At 36.8% G+C, this 16,243-nt stretch overlaps 2 protein-coding genes across 5 annotated transcripts; both read right to left on the minus strand.

Annotated features, from left to right (window-relative positions):
- Nucleotides 1-455: 455 nt before the first annotated feature.
- LOC141901798 (uncharacterized) lies at nucleotides 456-6,170 on the minus strand. Of its 4 annotated transcripts, XM_074789274.1 has the most exons (13): nucleotides 6,152-6,170; nucleotides 5,621-5,735; nucleotides 5,197-5,448; nucleotides 4,812-5,111; nucleotides 4,346-4,630; nucleotides 3,922-4,167; nucleotides 3,621-3,707; nucleotides 3,345-3,375; nucleotides 2,773-2,837; nucleotides 2,399-2,512; nucleotides 2,210-2,293; nucleotides 2,068-2,124; nucleotides 456-1,796 (listed from the first exon to the last, which is right to left on the minus strand). In XM_074789274.1, exons 2-13 carry the CDS (start codon nucleotides 5,688-5,690, stop codon nucleotides 1,456-1,458), a joined length of 1,932 nt encoding a protein of 643 aa, XP_074645375.1. In that variant the 5' UTR covers nucleotides 5,691-5,735; nucleotides 6,152-6,170; the 3' UTR covers nucleotides 456-1,455. The 4 variants fall into 4 exon arrangements, with proteins under 4 accessions (XP_074645375.1, XP_074645376.1, XP_074645378.1 ...); XM_074789275.1 differs by lacking the exon at nucleotides 6,152-6,170 and having other exon boundaries at nucleotides 2,068-2,121; nucleotides 5,621-6,042; XM_074789277.1 differs by lacking the exons at nucleotides 4,346-4,630; nucleotides 6,152-6,170 and having other exon boundaries at nucleotides 5,621-6,042.
- Nucleotides 6,171-8,961: 2,791 nt separating this feature from the next.
- LOC141902841 (toxin AnmTx Cj 1c-1-like) lies at nucleotides 8,962-10,143 on the minus strand. Its single transcript, XM_074790752.1, has 3 exons — nucleotides 9,871-10,143; nucleotides 9,648-9,708; nucleotides 8,962-9,158 (listed from the first exon to the last, which is right to left on the minus strand). The coding sequence occupies exons 1-3, from the start codon at nucleotides 9,874-9,876 to the stop codon at nucleotides 8,980-8,982; spliced, it is 246 nt and encodes an 81-aa protein (XP_074646853.1). The 5' UTR covers nucleotides 9,877-10,143; the 3' UTR covers nucleotides 8,962-8,979.
- Between the last annotated feature and the right edge of the window lie 6,100 nt (nucleotides 10,144-16,243).

Below are 16,243 nucleotides of genomic sequence, written 5' to 3' on the forward strand. Positions count from 1 at the left end.
CCATACTTTTTTTTCGTTCTGACATCTCGTAATTTGTGGTTTTCTTTCATTTAACATAAATTGAACAAATCATTTCACTTCGTATTGTATTAGTTTCATTCTTCCAAAGAGTAGATGCAAAATTTTGTCAATCATAACCCATTTCAATCTGATCTGATTCAATTAGGATTTTGGCAGCGTAGAATACCACATACAGACTGCTTTCGACTGAGTGGAATGAAATGGAATTTCACAGAAAATGAATGAACGAGTATCTGCAGAGAGCAGAAAATGATAATGAAACGTGTCTTTTTTACATTCCTAAGCGCGAATCCGAATCAATAAGATTATCAATAAACCGTAGTGGCTGCTTCGTACGGTAAAGTAGCGATCTGTGGAGAAATTCTTTTTTTGAAAATAAATGAAAATTCGATTCTCTACGTTCGTATTCTCAACCGACAGCCATTTGATTCCGGCTTCGAGGGGATTCCTTGTAATGAAACATGGGATATTGGAGTTGTTTTGCGTTTTCTGAAGATTATCAAATCGCTAGAGGATTTATGCCTATGTCGTCATAGCCTCGAAAGCCCACTTACCTTGATAATCAGTTCGGTTCGTCTCGGATCAATAGGTAAAATTCCCGTTTTATGAATTTGGAGACGAAAGTAAAAATTCTTAGGATTCCTAGGAATTTGTCGTGTTCTATGTTTGCATGTTTAGGGACCAAACTCCGGGCTCAGTTCGTCACCAAGACCCACTTCCAACTATAACTCACAACTGTGGAACTGGGCCCAAGTTGCTAGGGATATCAATTCGTGCATCTTGATGGGTAAATCGGGTTCCGAGTTTGGTTGTCGGTCCTCCCCAAAGGTAGCGGCATCGGCCACGAGAGTAATTTCTAGGGTACCAACTTTTGCGTAGTATAATGATAAGAGACGTAGCTTGAACTAGTTGGAGAGTACCAGGGAATATTTGGGAGAGCGCCGGGGAGAGCGCTGGGGAAAGATCAGGACAACACACCAAAGCAAACTAGAACCATAACGTAGGAAGAAATAAGCTGACAGATGTTTAGGTGTTGATTGATAACCGAATTTGGTTGAATGGAGTAGTTATCATCATTTACATCAAGTAGTCAAGTTGATTCCTTCTTCGGGTCGCATAACAGTAACTTCGGGGAGCACACGCGCGGCGAAGGTCTCTTCTCCTTTTTTCGCTATGGAGTTTATATCAATCTCCTCTGGTGAGTTTGAATTACCGCGTGGGTTATTCTGAGTATTCTAATTAATGGGAATATCAACTATCAATGTATATAACCCGTCTACGGCTACATTTTCCCTATCTTTTCTATTTATCGAGACAATAAGCATTATTACGAACACAAATATAAACGTATTTCCATTCAATGTATATGTGCGTATCGGATCGTTACGGAACATTTTGTAGCTATGCACCGGTTGATTGTCGAAGGTGATGCGTTTACACCTCATCTGAAGTATCGATTAAATTACCAGTATGCGTATTGTAATTTCGGTCATTGAGTCGACCACTTGTTACATACAGGTCATTCTCAATGACCACGCGATTTCCGTTTGACAGTGAAAAGTAATCAGATTCGTCTTTAGAATCGAAAGCTTCATTGATTAGTCCGCTATCCGACTTTCTAACGGCTGAATCTCTGTTATCTGTTCGCATAGATATTTCCATCAGGTCATCGTCATTCACTTCGTAATACGGACTTTCCGCCTGTTCGTCCGAAGTTTCCAGGTCCAAATGGTAGTGGTCAAAATTGTCAAAATCCGTGTCGTTCAACGTGCTTTCTACAATTATAACATGTTTATCGAATTTGAATGAAATGAGGAAATTCGTAAACGGGTTTTTGAAAGTAGAAATGTTTAAACACAAATACAGCGGGAGGTTATAAATTTGAATCCGAGTATTCCATAAAGCTGCTGTAGCTGAAATAAATCTACGATACCAATAATCTAAGATACGAGCTGTTGTGATACGTTTGGAAACAAATCGACTCGAGCGATACTTGGTGCAGAATTTATTGAATAATTATTTTTGATGGAAAGAAATTTCCCTCACCGCGCACTAGATTTGGTAATTCATTTTTGTTCCCCACCTTCTTTTTCATTGGTGCTGCTGAAATATGAGATACATCTCAGATTCGAAAGACTTTTGACAATCATCCTGCACGTATTCTGTGTAAGTTTGCTGTCATACGTACCTAGCTCTGTTGATAATGTTGAAGTACCAACGTACGTTTCTATCAGATCCGGGTCTCCAGAAATCGCGCGTTGATCTTCATTCGCTAAAATGTGAACAAAGTCGCAAAGTCACAAAGTATAAAACGAAACGTATACCGACCATATATATATACACGTAAGTTTATGTGGTAGGAACATTGACAATTAACCTTCCTTGATGGCTTCGGCCCAAGCATTCTGAATGTGCGAACGGTTAGTTTCTGTCGGGGTTTCAGAAAAACGAACTGATTTTCCAGACTTTTTGCGATCATCGCCGATACTACCTACAATATCAAACACGTACTATGTACAATTCCTGCTGGATACGTATGTTGAGACTTGTTTAGACATAAAGCTTTATCCTGGGAAACATAAATAGAAAATATCAAACCCCGATGTATGTCTGAAAACTTTCTGAACAAGTCTTTAATAAAAGTGAACGGAGCAATAATGATATAGGAATAAATAAATCTTTTACCGATTCAATTCAATTCAATTAAATTTAAGATATTATTGTTCCGTATTTGGTACAGTATATGTTTACCGTTTCTTCGATTCAAGTAGGGATCCAATTGTATGTCATCTGGGTCATATCGTTTTGAGTTGTGTCTAAAAAAGGACATATTCAAAATGACCTTTGTGAAAAATCATAAAAAAGTTGCCAGCGCATATCTATGGTGGCTGATTCGGGCCATACTAAAAACACTATCTGTACGGCTAGAGACACGATAAAGAAATTTTTTACGTCGGCCCATTTTTGTATTCTCGCGCGCGAAAACCAAACTTTTTGTTGTCTGAGTGCGTTAATTCAAAGAGTTTGGTTATCTCATGCAAGAATTCAAATATGTAGTTTTTCTCGCGCGATGGGACAAAAAAATTTGAATCTTCACGTGGAAAAACCAAACTCCTTGTATTCTCACGCGAGAAAACCAAAATTCTTTAATTTTTTTCCGCGCGAGAAAACAAAAAAATGGGCCAAGTAAACATCTATTCATCATGCTTCTAGCCGGACAGAAATATCTTTTGAATGGCCCAAATCAAATCAGTCACCACACGTTATATCTTTGAGGCGAGCCGTATTGGCTGTTAAGAGTTTGATTGAAGAAATTCACTCACACATTCTTCTTTTCTCTACACGTCAGCAATCCTGAAATGGAAAGAAAAGACTGTTGTATTGCTACAATCGCATAGAAATTTCTGCTATAGATTTTGTGTCGTGTACGGACTATACAAACTTGATCGAAGCTTTCAGTTAGTATCCACAAGTAGGTTTTGGTTTTTACTATTTTTACTCTACTATTTTGATTTTACTAAGACTATTACGCACAAAAAACTGCGACCTTTTCGCTGAATGCAGTTTAATTAATGTAAAGGGAATTCAGAAAATCGTACCTCGCCTTCGGATGAATATAGTCACGCTTATGATGATAAAAATAACCACAGACCCAGCGACGATCCCGGCAATCAACGACATTTTATCTACAAATGGATAAAAATGTTGCGACTGACAAAAAACTTCTCAAAATACAGGCGCTGAAATCATCAAAGTGAGATCACTATCTCACCGAGAAAATCGGTTAAAGATAACACTGAACAAATATAAGGCTGTTTCATTAGGTGTATTTGTAAGAATTGTCCGATATTCAGTGGATGAATGAGCAGTGGAAAAAGGCACTTATCAATCTATACCCACCTAATGTTTGTGGTGGAGGTGGAACGGTGGAACGTGGTTCTACAGCCGTGGAACCGATGGAAGCAGCAGCGTTAGTTGATGACACCGATGATAGATTAGTGACAGTTGTTGGAGACTTCGATGACGATGTCGTCTGTATTTCTGAATATGATACTTCACCATCACTTGTAATAGGCATAGAAGTCGTGCTGTTTGTAGGTATCTGAGTTGTTCTATCTTTGAAGTTTGTAGATTGAGTTGTTGGAACTGAAAATAACGAAACCATAGAAGTTCCCGAAAGAACAGAAAAACGGGTTTTGTTGCGCTGCGCACTGTAATCATTTGAGTTACATCATGATCCGAGTATTTCGGCCATAGATAACAGTATACAAATAGATAACAAGATTGGTCCACAAGGGTTGTTTGTAAGGATAATCGTCAATACCGATAGTAGCAGTTGATGACACTGATGATGGATCATTAGTGGCAGTCATTGAAGGGTTCGTCGGTTTTATTTCTGAATGAGATACTGTAGATGTATCACTTGTAACAGGCGTTGAAGAAGTCACATTGCTTGTAAGTATCGGATTTGTTGGAATTGATGCTGACAAAACCACAGATGTTTTCGACTGAGTGGAAGGCACTGTTGACGAACTTAAATGAGGTAATGTCGATGCAGCTTCTGGAAGAGACGTCGTAGTTGTCGCGTTTGTAAATTGAGTTGTTGCGACTGAAAATAACGAAACCATGGAAGTTCCGGAAAGAAACGAGGAAACCAGATGAAACGTTAAGTCGGTGGAGAAGGCTTCGTTGGGACTTGAAAAAAATATCCACAGTCTTTGTATTTTCCAACGCGAGATTCTTTAATCGACTTACTTTTCGAAATGCGTAGTTCGCTAATATTTTCTCACCTGTTGTTAAATGTATAGATTGTGTCAAATTAGCTAAGTAGATATCGTCGTAAACGACTCTACATTCTAGAACCGTGTAGTTATCGGATAAGCCTTCCTCATTCAATTCGCTTCGATGTTGAGATCGCATGGATCCACTGGATCGGGTGTCTTTATAGAATGTTGGTTGAAGTCTGGTGAAAATTCCACTAAAAGTTTTTGCCCACCATTGCACTTGACATTTTGGGTAACTTGGCGGCAGAGTCTTGCACACATACATCGTGCCATTCGCCTGCGTTAAAACTGCCTCGTTGGGTTCGACTGATAAAAGGATAATATTTTCTAAGTTAGAATGTTACATGTAATTAAGGATTATCCGCGCAATAGTTATTTCACACGGACAAACCTTTAATAATAAGCCGAACAGAACCCATTAGAAGACCTTTGCCAGGAATTGGGCATTTACAGAGGTACGTTCCTGCGTTGTCCGGTGTAACATTATTCATTTTCATTAGATTATGTTCGGAAAATTCAATGACGCCTGCCTGTATTTTCGACCATTCGCATGTATAATTTCCGGTAACATTGAATTTTACGATTAACGCCATTCCTGGTTCTAAGGTGATGTTTTTAGTAGTTCCATCGGGTTGTATGATAACTACAGCATTTACACATAGAAGAGAAAAAATTTTGTATTATGAAATTCAAAGAAGAAAAAACATGATAATTCGTTGGAAGCATTTATATTCTAATTTTCAATGAGGTGAGCCTGTCTAGTTTTTTTAAACCAAAATCTGAACAACTATTCTATCGTGCATAATTCCAATTACCTTCAATCGCTGTACACACGAAGCAATGGACTAATACAATGATAACACAAGCCCAACATCCTAACTTCATTTTTCTCGTATCGTTTACTCTAAGCGCTTAACATACTGTATATTTCTGAAATATATACACGAGAGGGCACCTTCAGAAGAATACGTTGAAAATTCCGCACGCCCTAACATTTTTAATCGTATTGTGGTGTATTCCATATCAACGTTTTAATCCAATGACAAATGCCTAATGCCCTTCCCATTGTTTTCATTTTGTCTGATAAAAAGAGAACGATGATTTCAAAAAAGATCATTCGATAAATGCCGTGTGATTCATAAAAGTTGTACATTTGGCCATATAGTTGAATGTACACTAAAATACAACTATATATATTTATATATATATACGCTCCTTAGTTTACCGAGTCATTGTCTACCTCGTCAGGTTGTATGTATTAACCAAATACGGAATTTCCCAACGTCGAAATTTTCTATTGAAATCAGGAACAAGATCTCGTCACCGCAAAACATTCATGCGCGTACCGGTATGCGGAAGCTTTTCGAGTCGTTTCTTGAAAACCCTCTTCAAATGAATTTCATACAATTTCAATTATATTCACGTTTCGTGTTGACAGAAAAAAACTGGGCCCAGTATTCCAAGCAGCCTTCGTGTACTATTTGGATCATTCTGCAATTTGCCGAAAATCAGTTCACTCGACGGCCAACGGCAATGCATCGATTGCATGATTTATTCAGGCTTGATAGATCAGTATTTTGCTTATAGATGGAGTTTTATATTGTGGCGCACTGCTGCTAAAAATGAATTAATCAAATAACGAATTCATTTTTCATAGAGGATTATATTTTGTAATGAATGTATCGTGATCAGCAATCAATTATATGGGATTCTTCAATCCAACTCATTCATTTGGCCAACAGAACATTGGGTGGGTGATTTCCATGTGAGAATGTATGAGGATTTTAATTTAGAGTTAAATGCTATGTTAATATTGTCGTTGAAATTTTTTTTATCTTTAATTGTCCATTTTGGATGAAATAGATTTATCGTTGCACCAAACCACGTCGCCATTCTCTACTGAATTTTTACTGTTTTCATATTACCATACTTTTTATTCGTTCTGACATCTCGTAATTTGTGGTTTTCTTTCATTTAACATAAATTGAATAAATCATTTCACTTCGTATAGTATTAGTTTTATTCTTCTAAAGATGCAAAATTTTGTCAATCATAACCCATTTCAATCTGATCCAGGGGGTGTATAACTTGATTTGACAATTAGGATTTTGGCAGCGTAGAATACCACATACAGACTGCTTTCGACTGAGTGGAATGAAATTTCACAGAGAGGAATGAACGAGTATCTGCAGAGAGCAGAAAATGATAATGAAACGTGTCTTTTTTACATTTCTAAGCGCGAATCCGAATCAATAAGTTTATCGATAAACCGTAGTGGCTGCTTCGTACGGTATAGTAGCGATCTGGGGAGAAATTCTCTTTTTGAAAATAAATGAAAATTCGATTCTCTACGTACGTATTCTCAACCGACAGCCATTTGATTCCGACTTCGAGGGGATTCCTTGTAATGAAACATGGGACGTTGGAGCTGTTTTGTGTTTTCTGCAGATTATCAAATCGCTAGAGGATTTATGCCTATGTCGTCATAGTCTCGAAAGCAGTATGATGTTTTACAACAATTATTTACATCGAATATGAAATATTTGCGATGACCAATTTTGTTTTTCTTTCATTAAGCAAAAGCAATATCGGCCAGTGAAACTATATATCGAATTTCGTATACGCGCCCGATGACGATTCACGTCGATTAATAAGAATTTTGGAGTAATAAAACAGATCATAAGATCTGATTACTCACCAAGACAGTACTGACTATAGTTGGACCTAAAGTGTGCTGCAAGCGGCTGATATAGACATTGCCCGATATTCGGCCCATTAACGAGCTGCGTCGCGTCGGCGTCGACCGCAGCTGAGGCAATTCCGATTTTTCCGATGAACAACGCTGTTGGATGGTCTTGAGAGAAATCCTTTGCGACCCTCTATCATAAACCTAAAACTTCTCCCTGCTCAACATTTCGCGTCTGCTCTTTTAGAGTCTTCTCTTCGTATATTGTTTGGCATTGGGTATGAATTTGATTAAGGCAATTCGAAATTGGAATAACGAGCATTTGGCACATTGCATGAGAATTTGAAAATTGTAACTTCCTTCTTAAGTTGAAGTCTGTAATTTTTCCAATCATGCAGTTGGAAGTTATTACATGTGGGTTATTTGTCCGCCCTTGTTCTTAACTTTCAAATTAATCAGTTATTGCGTTTATGTGGATGCATGTTCATGTATTTTAGATGTACTAATTATAATCTCTTAGTTATTACATATCGTATCACAGCGATCTACGGACGTTATTGGTGTACCTAGGCAATTGAGATTGGTTATTATTGTTTTACATCCACGTAACCTTCAAATAGATGAACATCTCTTCTGTGTTTATTTTTTGTGTTTATTTGAATGGTCTGCTCTCCAGCACTGGAAAGTCCAGATTTACCATATTGGTTATACCTTACGACCGTTTTAGCGTTTTGGCGCACCGAAATAGACATTTCCTATTTCCTATGAATTTCGGCTATTTTTTTCATTTTGACATTCTGGCGCCTTAATTTGTATGCCGAGTAATTGTCATGATGCGCCGAATTCTGCCCATGTTCTGCCCGTTATTAAAATTACCAGGTATGCAAAATGAATTATTTAGGAATTAAGTTTTAGTTTTCATATGGGCGCTTTCTATGACGTCTTCCGGACCTCGTAGAAAAGGACCATTTTGTCCATAGATTATTTTTCCACATCGAGGACAGCTTTGTAGCATTGGCGTTCATTTGTACACGGCATTGTCTCGATGTCTAAAGAAACATGGTAGATCTCTGTGAAAATTACTATTCCTTCTTTTCCTTACATTAAGACAATGAGGAATATTACGAACACGAATACAAATGCAAATATAAATTTACGTCGATCCAATGTATATACGCTTAGGAACGTTATGGATGATTTTGAAGATTATTACTGGTTAAAATTTAGAATTTTTGAGACGACGTTTGCATTCCTCGATCACGTGTCTGACGTGTTGTCAAGTTATCGACTCCTAAAGTGCAATTCTTATTTTGTCGGTGATTGTGTATCATCTTTCATTTATTTCGTATTAATAAGCTTCCTTTCTCCAAACTGTGTATGAAAATGCATAAAAACAACACATAGTGTTTTACTATGACGGGAATACGTTTTATTTTTTCAATCGAAGCTATTCAAATTGGGAAAGCCCGTCAAGAGTCCATATGTCGATTAACCCTCTTTGCAACATGTGGCAATTGCAGATGGATTCCGTTTAGCGCATTTGTGCCATCCACTTTTGCAGCCAACAACGAAGAACGAGGTACCACTTAGTGAATTACCATGTGGAGATGGTCCATCGGAATCGCATCGACACGGGACTCCTCTTCTGAATCTCTCATGAACCAATTCTGGAATAATACATATGAGAAATGGATATTTAAAAGCCCTTCGTTGGGAAATGAACAAAATAAATTCTTCGAGATTTGGGAAATCTTTGGCGATTTGCCAAAGTATCGCCACCTACGTATCAGTGTTTTGGACATTTCAAAGACTGTTAGAAAGCTCTACAGCAAGCATCTGACCACGCCGAAATCTAGAGGAGTTCATCGTCACTCCCAATGTGACGACGCTAGTATTTCAAGTACTACTTCTTGGAGCCCAACGCGCACGACGTACGAAAACGTATCGAACATGTATGCGAGCGTTTCCTTGCGCCGTGTGCGTTTAAGAGAGTCGATAAACATGGTTTCGGCGACTGCGTCGTGTGCGTTGGGCCACAAAGAGCAGATTAACGAAAGACGAAATAATTTTCACCGAGGTGAAAATATTTCTGAAGCCCGAGTCTAAAAGCCAGTAATGTGGCAACTAATTTACAAAGGGACTATAAGCGATGTTACCTTCAAAACCGTCCTTCGCCGCCACTGAGGCAATGACTACTGCGACAATCAAAATAAAGGTCTGTAATGAAATGAATATATGTAAACCATTGTGAATCCAACATTGCGGGAATTACAGGAAACAAGTTCCACGTTGTGAGAATAAGTTTTGGCTAGAATTTCAACTGGTTTAAATCTGCATTCAACTTACATGCTACGCATTATATCATACTGTTTTACTTACCTTCATTTTTAATTCAGTTGGACGCTTTTCAACGCTTTACACTTGAATATCACACGTCTCGAATTCCATTGTTTATATAGTTGTTTCTAGTCATCTATGATTATACTAATCATGACAAGTCGGCTAATAATCCCTTCCTAATATGACAGTCATTAATGTATACCTGAATTAAGTTTTCGTTTGATGCCTGACAAAAAGGATTACTCTTGAATGATGATGTTTTTCGAGTAATTTTGGGAGCGGTACGCGGATTCGTTCGAAAAAGGTCCATTCAATGCAAAATTATCCATTTTCGACCAACATCGATTGAAATTCTTCGTTATAGTAAATTTCACTTTTATTGAATATTTGTAACACGTATTGAACTCAGGCGAAAAGATCCTGTTATCTTGAAACGATCGACTAATGACTTTTGGCCATGGACGATCCTAAATGCTACGAGGGTTGAGGTTGTAGGGAATTTGATCCCTCATCATAAATCAATATCAATGGTAGCATCGATCAAAATCCCTAGAACCTTTTTGTTGTGGGTGCTAGATATATCGGTTTTTACTAAGCGTAAGCAATTCAGTAGAATCTTCGGTTTATGAAGTAATGATAAACATCAGATCTTTGATTACGTCACAGTCAGCTAGTGGTGGGAACTAAAACCGACCACGCTTTATAGTTCGGTCGCGACGAATTTCACATCGGCCATTTTGTAACAGATCCGACTACAGCAACCGTGCTCAATCCCATGGTTCGCTATTTCCGGACTATAGTTCCGACTACCTGACATTCCGTTTTCGCAAACACGTACGTTGTCGACTAACTCCCATAACCTAAGTACGCCCAGGTTCGCTAAAAGTCATTCCGTTGGCCTCAACAGTTCCAATGGGGAAAACACGACACCAGCTATCCCACCACATGGAGTGACGAGCACTTAGTCTTACAATGATCAATTTTTGGGTTAAAACGATATCGTGCAAGCAAACTAAACTAAGTTCAATCTTTTATAAAATATCTCTCAATTCATATGTTAATGACAGGTTTAAGAGCTATATTTCTATTCTATTCTATTCTATTCTATTCTATTCTATTCTATTCTATTCTATTCTATTCTATTCTATTCTATTCTATTCTATTCTATTCTATTCTATTCTATTCTATTCTATTCTATTCTATTCTATTCTATTCTATTCTATTCTATTCTATTCTATTCTATTATTCTATTCTATTCTATTCTATTCTATTCTATTCTATTCTATTCCGCTCCGTTCCGTTCCGTTCCGTTCTATTCTATTCTATTCTACTCCACTCCACTCCACTCCATTCCATTCCATTCCATTCTATTCTGTTCTATTCCATTCCATTCTATTCTATTCTATTCTATTCTATTATCAAATGACCTACCAAATATATAAAACATTCATTTTTCTACTCATATATCATTATAGTTTTCGCTTATAATTGGTTTATTTAAGAAAATGTTCGTTCAGTTTTTAATTGAAATGTAGAAGAAATCGAATGCAGAAGACCAACTAACTACAGGCGAACCTGATGGGTCCTCGCCTACCATGGGCACAATCATCGATTGCCACAGGGGATCGATATAATATAGTGTTTGAATTTGGTAGCTCGTAAGATAAAACAAGTATAATCGTATTGAGATTCGGGAGAATAAAAACCTGTTCGAAGCTGATTATTGAGCTTCGCTGGTGGGAGGCAACCAAACCCTGGCAACTAGGATGGTTTCCATCGCATCGTAAGGGAGACATATTCATGGGGAAACCGCCGCCGTGTCGCTGTTTATTGCCATAAACGGGGTTTATGGAGTTGTTTTGTCGCACGAATACCCAGATTATATATTTTTTGAAAAAGAGTAAAAATGCCTTTGTTTTTATCTGTTATCGACAGATTTATAACGTTACCGGTATATTCTAATGGCCTCTGAATAATTATTGATGTTGCAATATGCAAATAATCTTTTAACCATAATTACAAAGGGATTTGAACAGTCGTGTATCGTGCATGATTCATATATGGCTGGTGACGTTCAACCAGTCGAGGAGTTGTTAAATAGAAAGTGCCTAGGATGATTTCATTTAGGATCGGAGATTATTCATATAATCTCATTCATTGAAGATCCATGTGTATCATACAGAGCTGCATAAATTCATATGATAAATGATTGAGAATTATCCGACACGTTTAGAATTAATAGCTTACACGTATAAGTTTAATCTTGATTTATTGCTTATTAGATTTTGAGTTTTTAAGCATTACTCTATCATAGATGCTTGGATTAAATGTAGTTCAATTTCTCCTTAAATTTCCAGTCAACGAGGTTCAACGGTTTTTTAAGTTAGTGTAAATATGGTTCGAACATTTTTTCTATAGGATAATACTAACGGGTTTGATGACAAAATAGAAATTGGGAATTCCGGCTCTAACATTTTCAGTGGATGGCTTAGTAGGATGATGATTTTAAGTTTTCAACAATTTCTAGGTTATAAACAATATTGTGATATAGTGAAAAGAGGTTTTAAACAGTGAAAACACACAGGTATGCAACTAAATCACCTAAGTCTTTCCAATATAAACCAGCCCGATTTTTTCTAGGCTTGAACACGTATATAACCAATGAGTCACGGCCAGTAAATGGCCTAATATTGGCCAATTACACTTGCCCGGACTTGTCTGAGTGGCTAATATAGCGAAACAACCGCGAAAATATCATCATTTTTACTGTTGCACGCACTCAGTCGCTCAAGCACTTCCAAAAATATCATATGGCCAATATGACAAGAATTTCGTGAATGTTTCTTGATTTTCTGATGAAAAAAACACACATGATTTAACCATTTCAATGCCAATGGATTCAGAAACGATGTCGTTTATTTACAAAGGCCCATGGAAACCTTACGGGCACCGATTTACTATGGAAATATACGAAACATGTTTATTTTGAAAAGAAAGCACCGCAATATAAATAAAATGCAGTAGATTGAAAGTATAACAAATTCATGCATAACGAAAAAACGGAATGAAAATAAACAAATACTACATTTATTCATGTATGTAATCAAGATTATAATAGAATAAAAACAAGTATTACAGAATAGAGAATGGCCTCAGAAGCAGTAGTAAAATGTAATGACTAGACTAACTCTGAAATATGAGCTCAACTCCAGTACTGGTAAAAGTAGATTTGCGCAGAATCTAATCACATCGGACTGGTATTTGAAATAAATCCGCCTGGACTATATTGGACTGATTCTAATCGTCAACCGATTTTACTCGTCGACAATGTCTACAATCCTAAATGTCGACCGATTTACTCGTCGACAATGTCTACAACCCTGATTGTAGACCATTTGTATTCGTCGACAATGTCTACAACCCTGATTGTCGACCGATTTTACTCGTCGACAATGTCTACAACCCTGATTGTCGACCGATTCTACTCGTCGACAATGTCTACAATCCTGATGTCTACAACTTTTTATATTCTTTTAATTCTACCATTTATTTTACATATTTTTTCATTTGAAATCTATATAATTGATTTTCATATATATGATATTCATTTATATAATGTTCGTATATATGAAATTATTAGAGTAATAGGGTATATGTTGTTTCATATCAGAGGTTGAGGGGGCGAGTGAGTAAAGTGGAGGTTTGCAGACCTCTAATGCTGATCGCCATCGTGGTCCACGTTCAGGATTGTTGGTGGCTTTATCGACGATAATGCAATGGCTTCACTTGAATTGATTTCTCTTTTTCTATACTAGAACATTAAAATGAAACAGGCATTCTTTCGTGCATTGAAATCTATTACGTCGTACATTACGTTATTGAATACCTTTTCAAAAAGCCGTGGGACCTGCCGAATATAGCTTTCTATGCATTGTTGTCACGACAGATTAATCAATAACTTTTTAGACGGATCACAAATCACAGTTTATGACGCTCACTTTTGTTGAGTAACGATGTGTACTAGTAATTTGAATATGTCTTCTGCATTGTAGGTCAGCAACATGAATAGTTCTTCGGGCAAGTTGTGCTACAGTCGCCGATAGCTGTGCGTGAATAAAAACGGATAGCGGATATACGAAGATGACATAATATCTTTGAAAAATCTATATTTCTAAAAGGAAATATACTGCGAAAGGTGGTTTTGCAAAGTCATTAAAAATCAAGATCAAAAGCCTCTAAGGATATACAATTCTTCCGATTTTGGAGGGAGAAGTCATAAAGAATGAATAAATTAATGAAGATTAAAAAATCGGAAGTAATTAACGAACAGTTTAAAAGCGGAAGCACCCGTCGCGATAAAATGAAGATTTAAATATTACAAAATCATTATGAAAAACGGAATGAAAAGAAACAAATGCTACCATTGATAATATTCACGTACAAATTGTAGAATGAGAATAGAAAATTTAATTGAATACAAGTCACGAGAAGAGCAAAGAGATTTAGACAATCAATCCGGCGGCTTGAAATAAAGAAACTCCTTTAAAATGAATAAACTCGAATGCAAGATCTTTGCTTTCGAATAATTTGTTAATTACAAGGGTAGACCTAAGGTTCATATAAATCTATATTTTTGAGTTTTGAATTTTGAAATCAGGGGATCTAAAAATAGCATTCATCATTAGCGGGACGTCGATTCAGCAATTAATTTTTCAGGGAAGAGCCGATCAGCCTTCCCGAAAGGGAATGCGCATCATCCGTGAGTGTCGCAAAAAATTATCTCATTGCTAATTAAAGTTGAAAAATAAGATACATGTACGTTGTTTTCTGAATACTAAAAGATTCTTAATTTTATTTGTGTTCTGTCTACTTAATTGCGGAAATCCGATGTATTTGCAGTACTGGGAACAATAAAGTATTGAATAAAGTAATAATTAAGTATATTTGAATAAGTATTAATAAAGTATATTTGAACTTGAATTGAGCCCACAGGGGGTGGTATTGGAAGACACCAGGTGGTTTGGTCATCTTAATTAGTGGCGCTGTCGCAAAAACGAAAAACGAAAGGAAAAATTTCGTAATTTACTTATCGAAATGTATGCATCCCATAACTGCGTATTCCTATTGTTGGTTTATTTCGCAAATGGCACTTTAAGTCATTGTCCGAGGCACTGTAGATGTGATATGTTCTTAACTTGGATCGAAAGTCGTGATTCAAGAATACTTAACATTTCTTCCAATTGGAGCATTTTCCGCACGGCAACATACTTGGATTTATCTCAGAATTTGATTTCAGAAATTTGGGAATTCCCTCGTAATAAACTATTAGTGCACTTGGTATTATTCAACAACTCTATATCGACGATTGGCAATGGTTCGATGAAAAACGCCTGAAATTTGGTAAATCTAAATCTTGGATATAATAGTACCAGTTCGCTGAATCGGGATGGTTTTGTTGGATATAATAATATCAGTTCGCTGAATCAGGATGGTTTTGTTGGCTTGAAGAAGCTGAAAATTTTAAGTTTAACGCATATCAAATTAAAAACTATCAGACAAATTGATCTTCATCACCTCGTGCGTTTGGAAGATTTGGATCTTCTCATAATATGATTAAGATCATCGCTAAGCGCGCATTATTTTGAGAATATTTTGATCTAGGGTATAGTTGAGCTCTTGTAAAGCGTAGAAACCGTTCTTAAATAGAAGTCGTCGTCAAGTCTAACAATGTTTCCGAAATTTTCAATTTCCAAATTTGTTTTCAGTTGTTCCGCACCACAATCTTTACGAGACGTGCCAATCGGCTGTATCGAGGACTATTTGGATTGTTCGTCAAATACCAGTTGGATTCTGATAGGAACACTTGTCGTTGTCGGCCTGATATTCGTTATCAGTACCGGCGTGATCGTACGAAAATACATACGCTATCGGCACCGGTGAAAAAATGGCCGGTTTTTCAGCGAAATACCGAAACGAAGATGAGCAGACTGATTTCTTATATTCACGTTCGACTGAGATAGAATAGAAAATATGATGTTTGAAAAATACGTACTAAATAAAAGAATAGTACTATTTCTGATTGCCTGCCTACGCAAATCATATTACGGTATTATCATGGTATAATGTTTAGAAAATATGTGTTACTTCTTCAAACTGTGTTCGTATTTCTCTACTATCGCTAAATGTAAATATCATGTATTAATCCATTGTTGTCAGATATAATCGCTCTGTGCAAATGTAATTTTTGTGGAGCAGATGATTGATAATTGATTGTTGGCTAATGCTTTTTACCGTATGAACTAAACGTAGAGCAAAATGTTATTTGTGTAACGTAGTATATGTAATGAAAAATCAAATGACGTACAGTCAAGTACAAGTCGCGTTAATTAAGTAAACCCCTGTTTTGCATGCA

Source organism: Tubulanus polymorphus, chromosome 3, assembly GCF_964204645.1.
Source record: "Tubulanus polymorphus chromosome 3, tnTubPoly1.2, whole genome shotgun sequence".
NCBI lineage: Eukaryota > Metazoa > Nemertea > Palaeonemertea > Tubulaniformes > Tubulanidae > Tubulanus > Tubulanus polymorphus.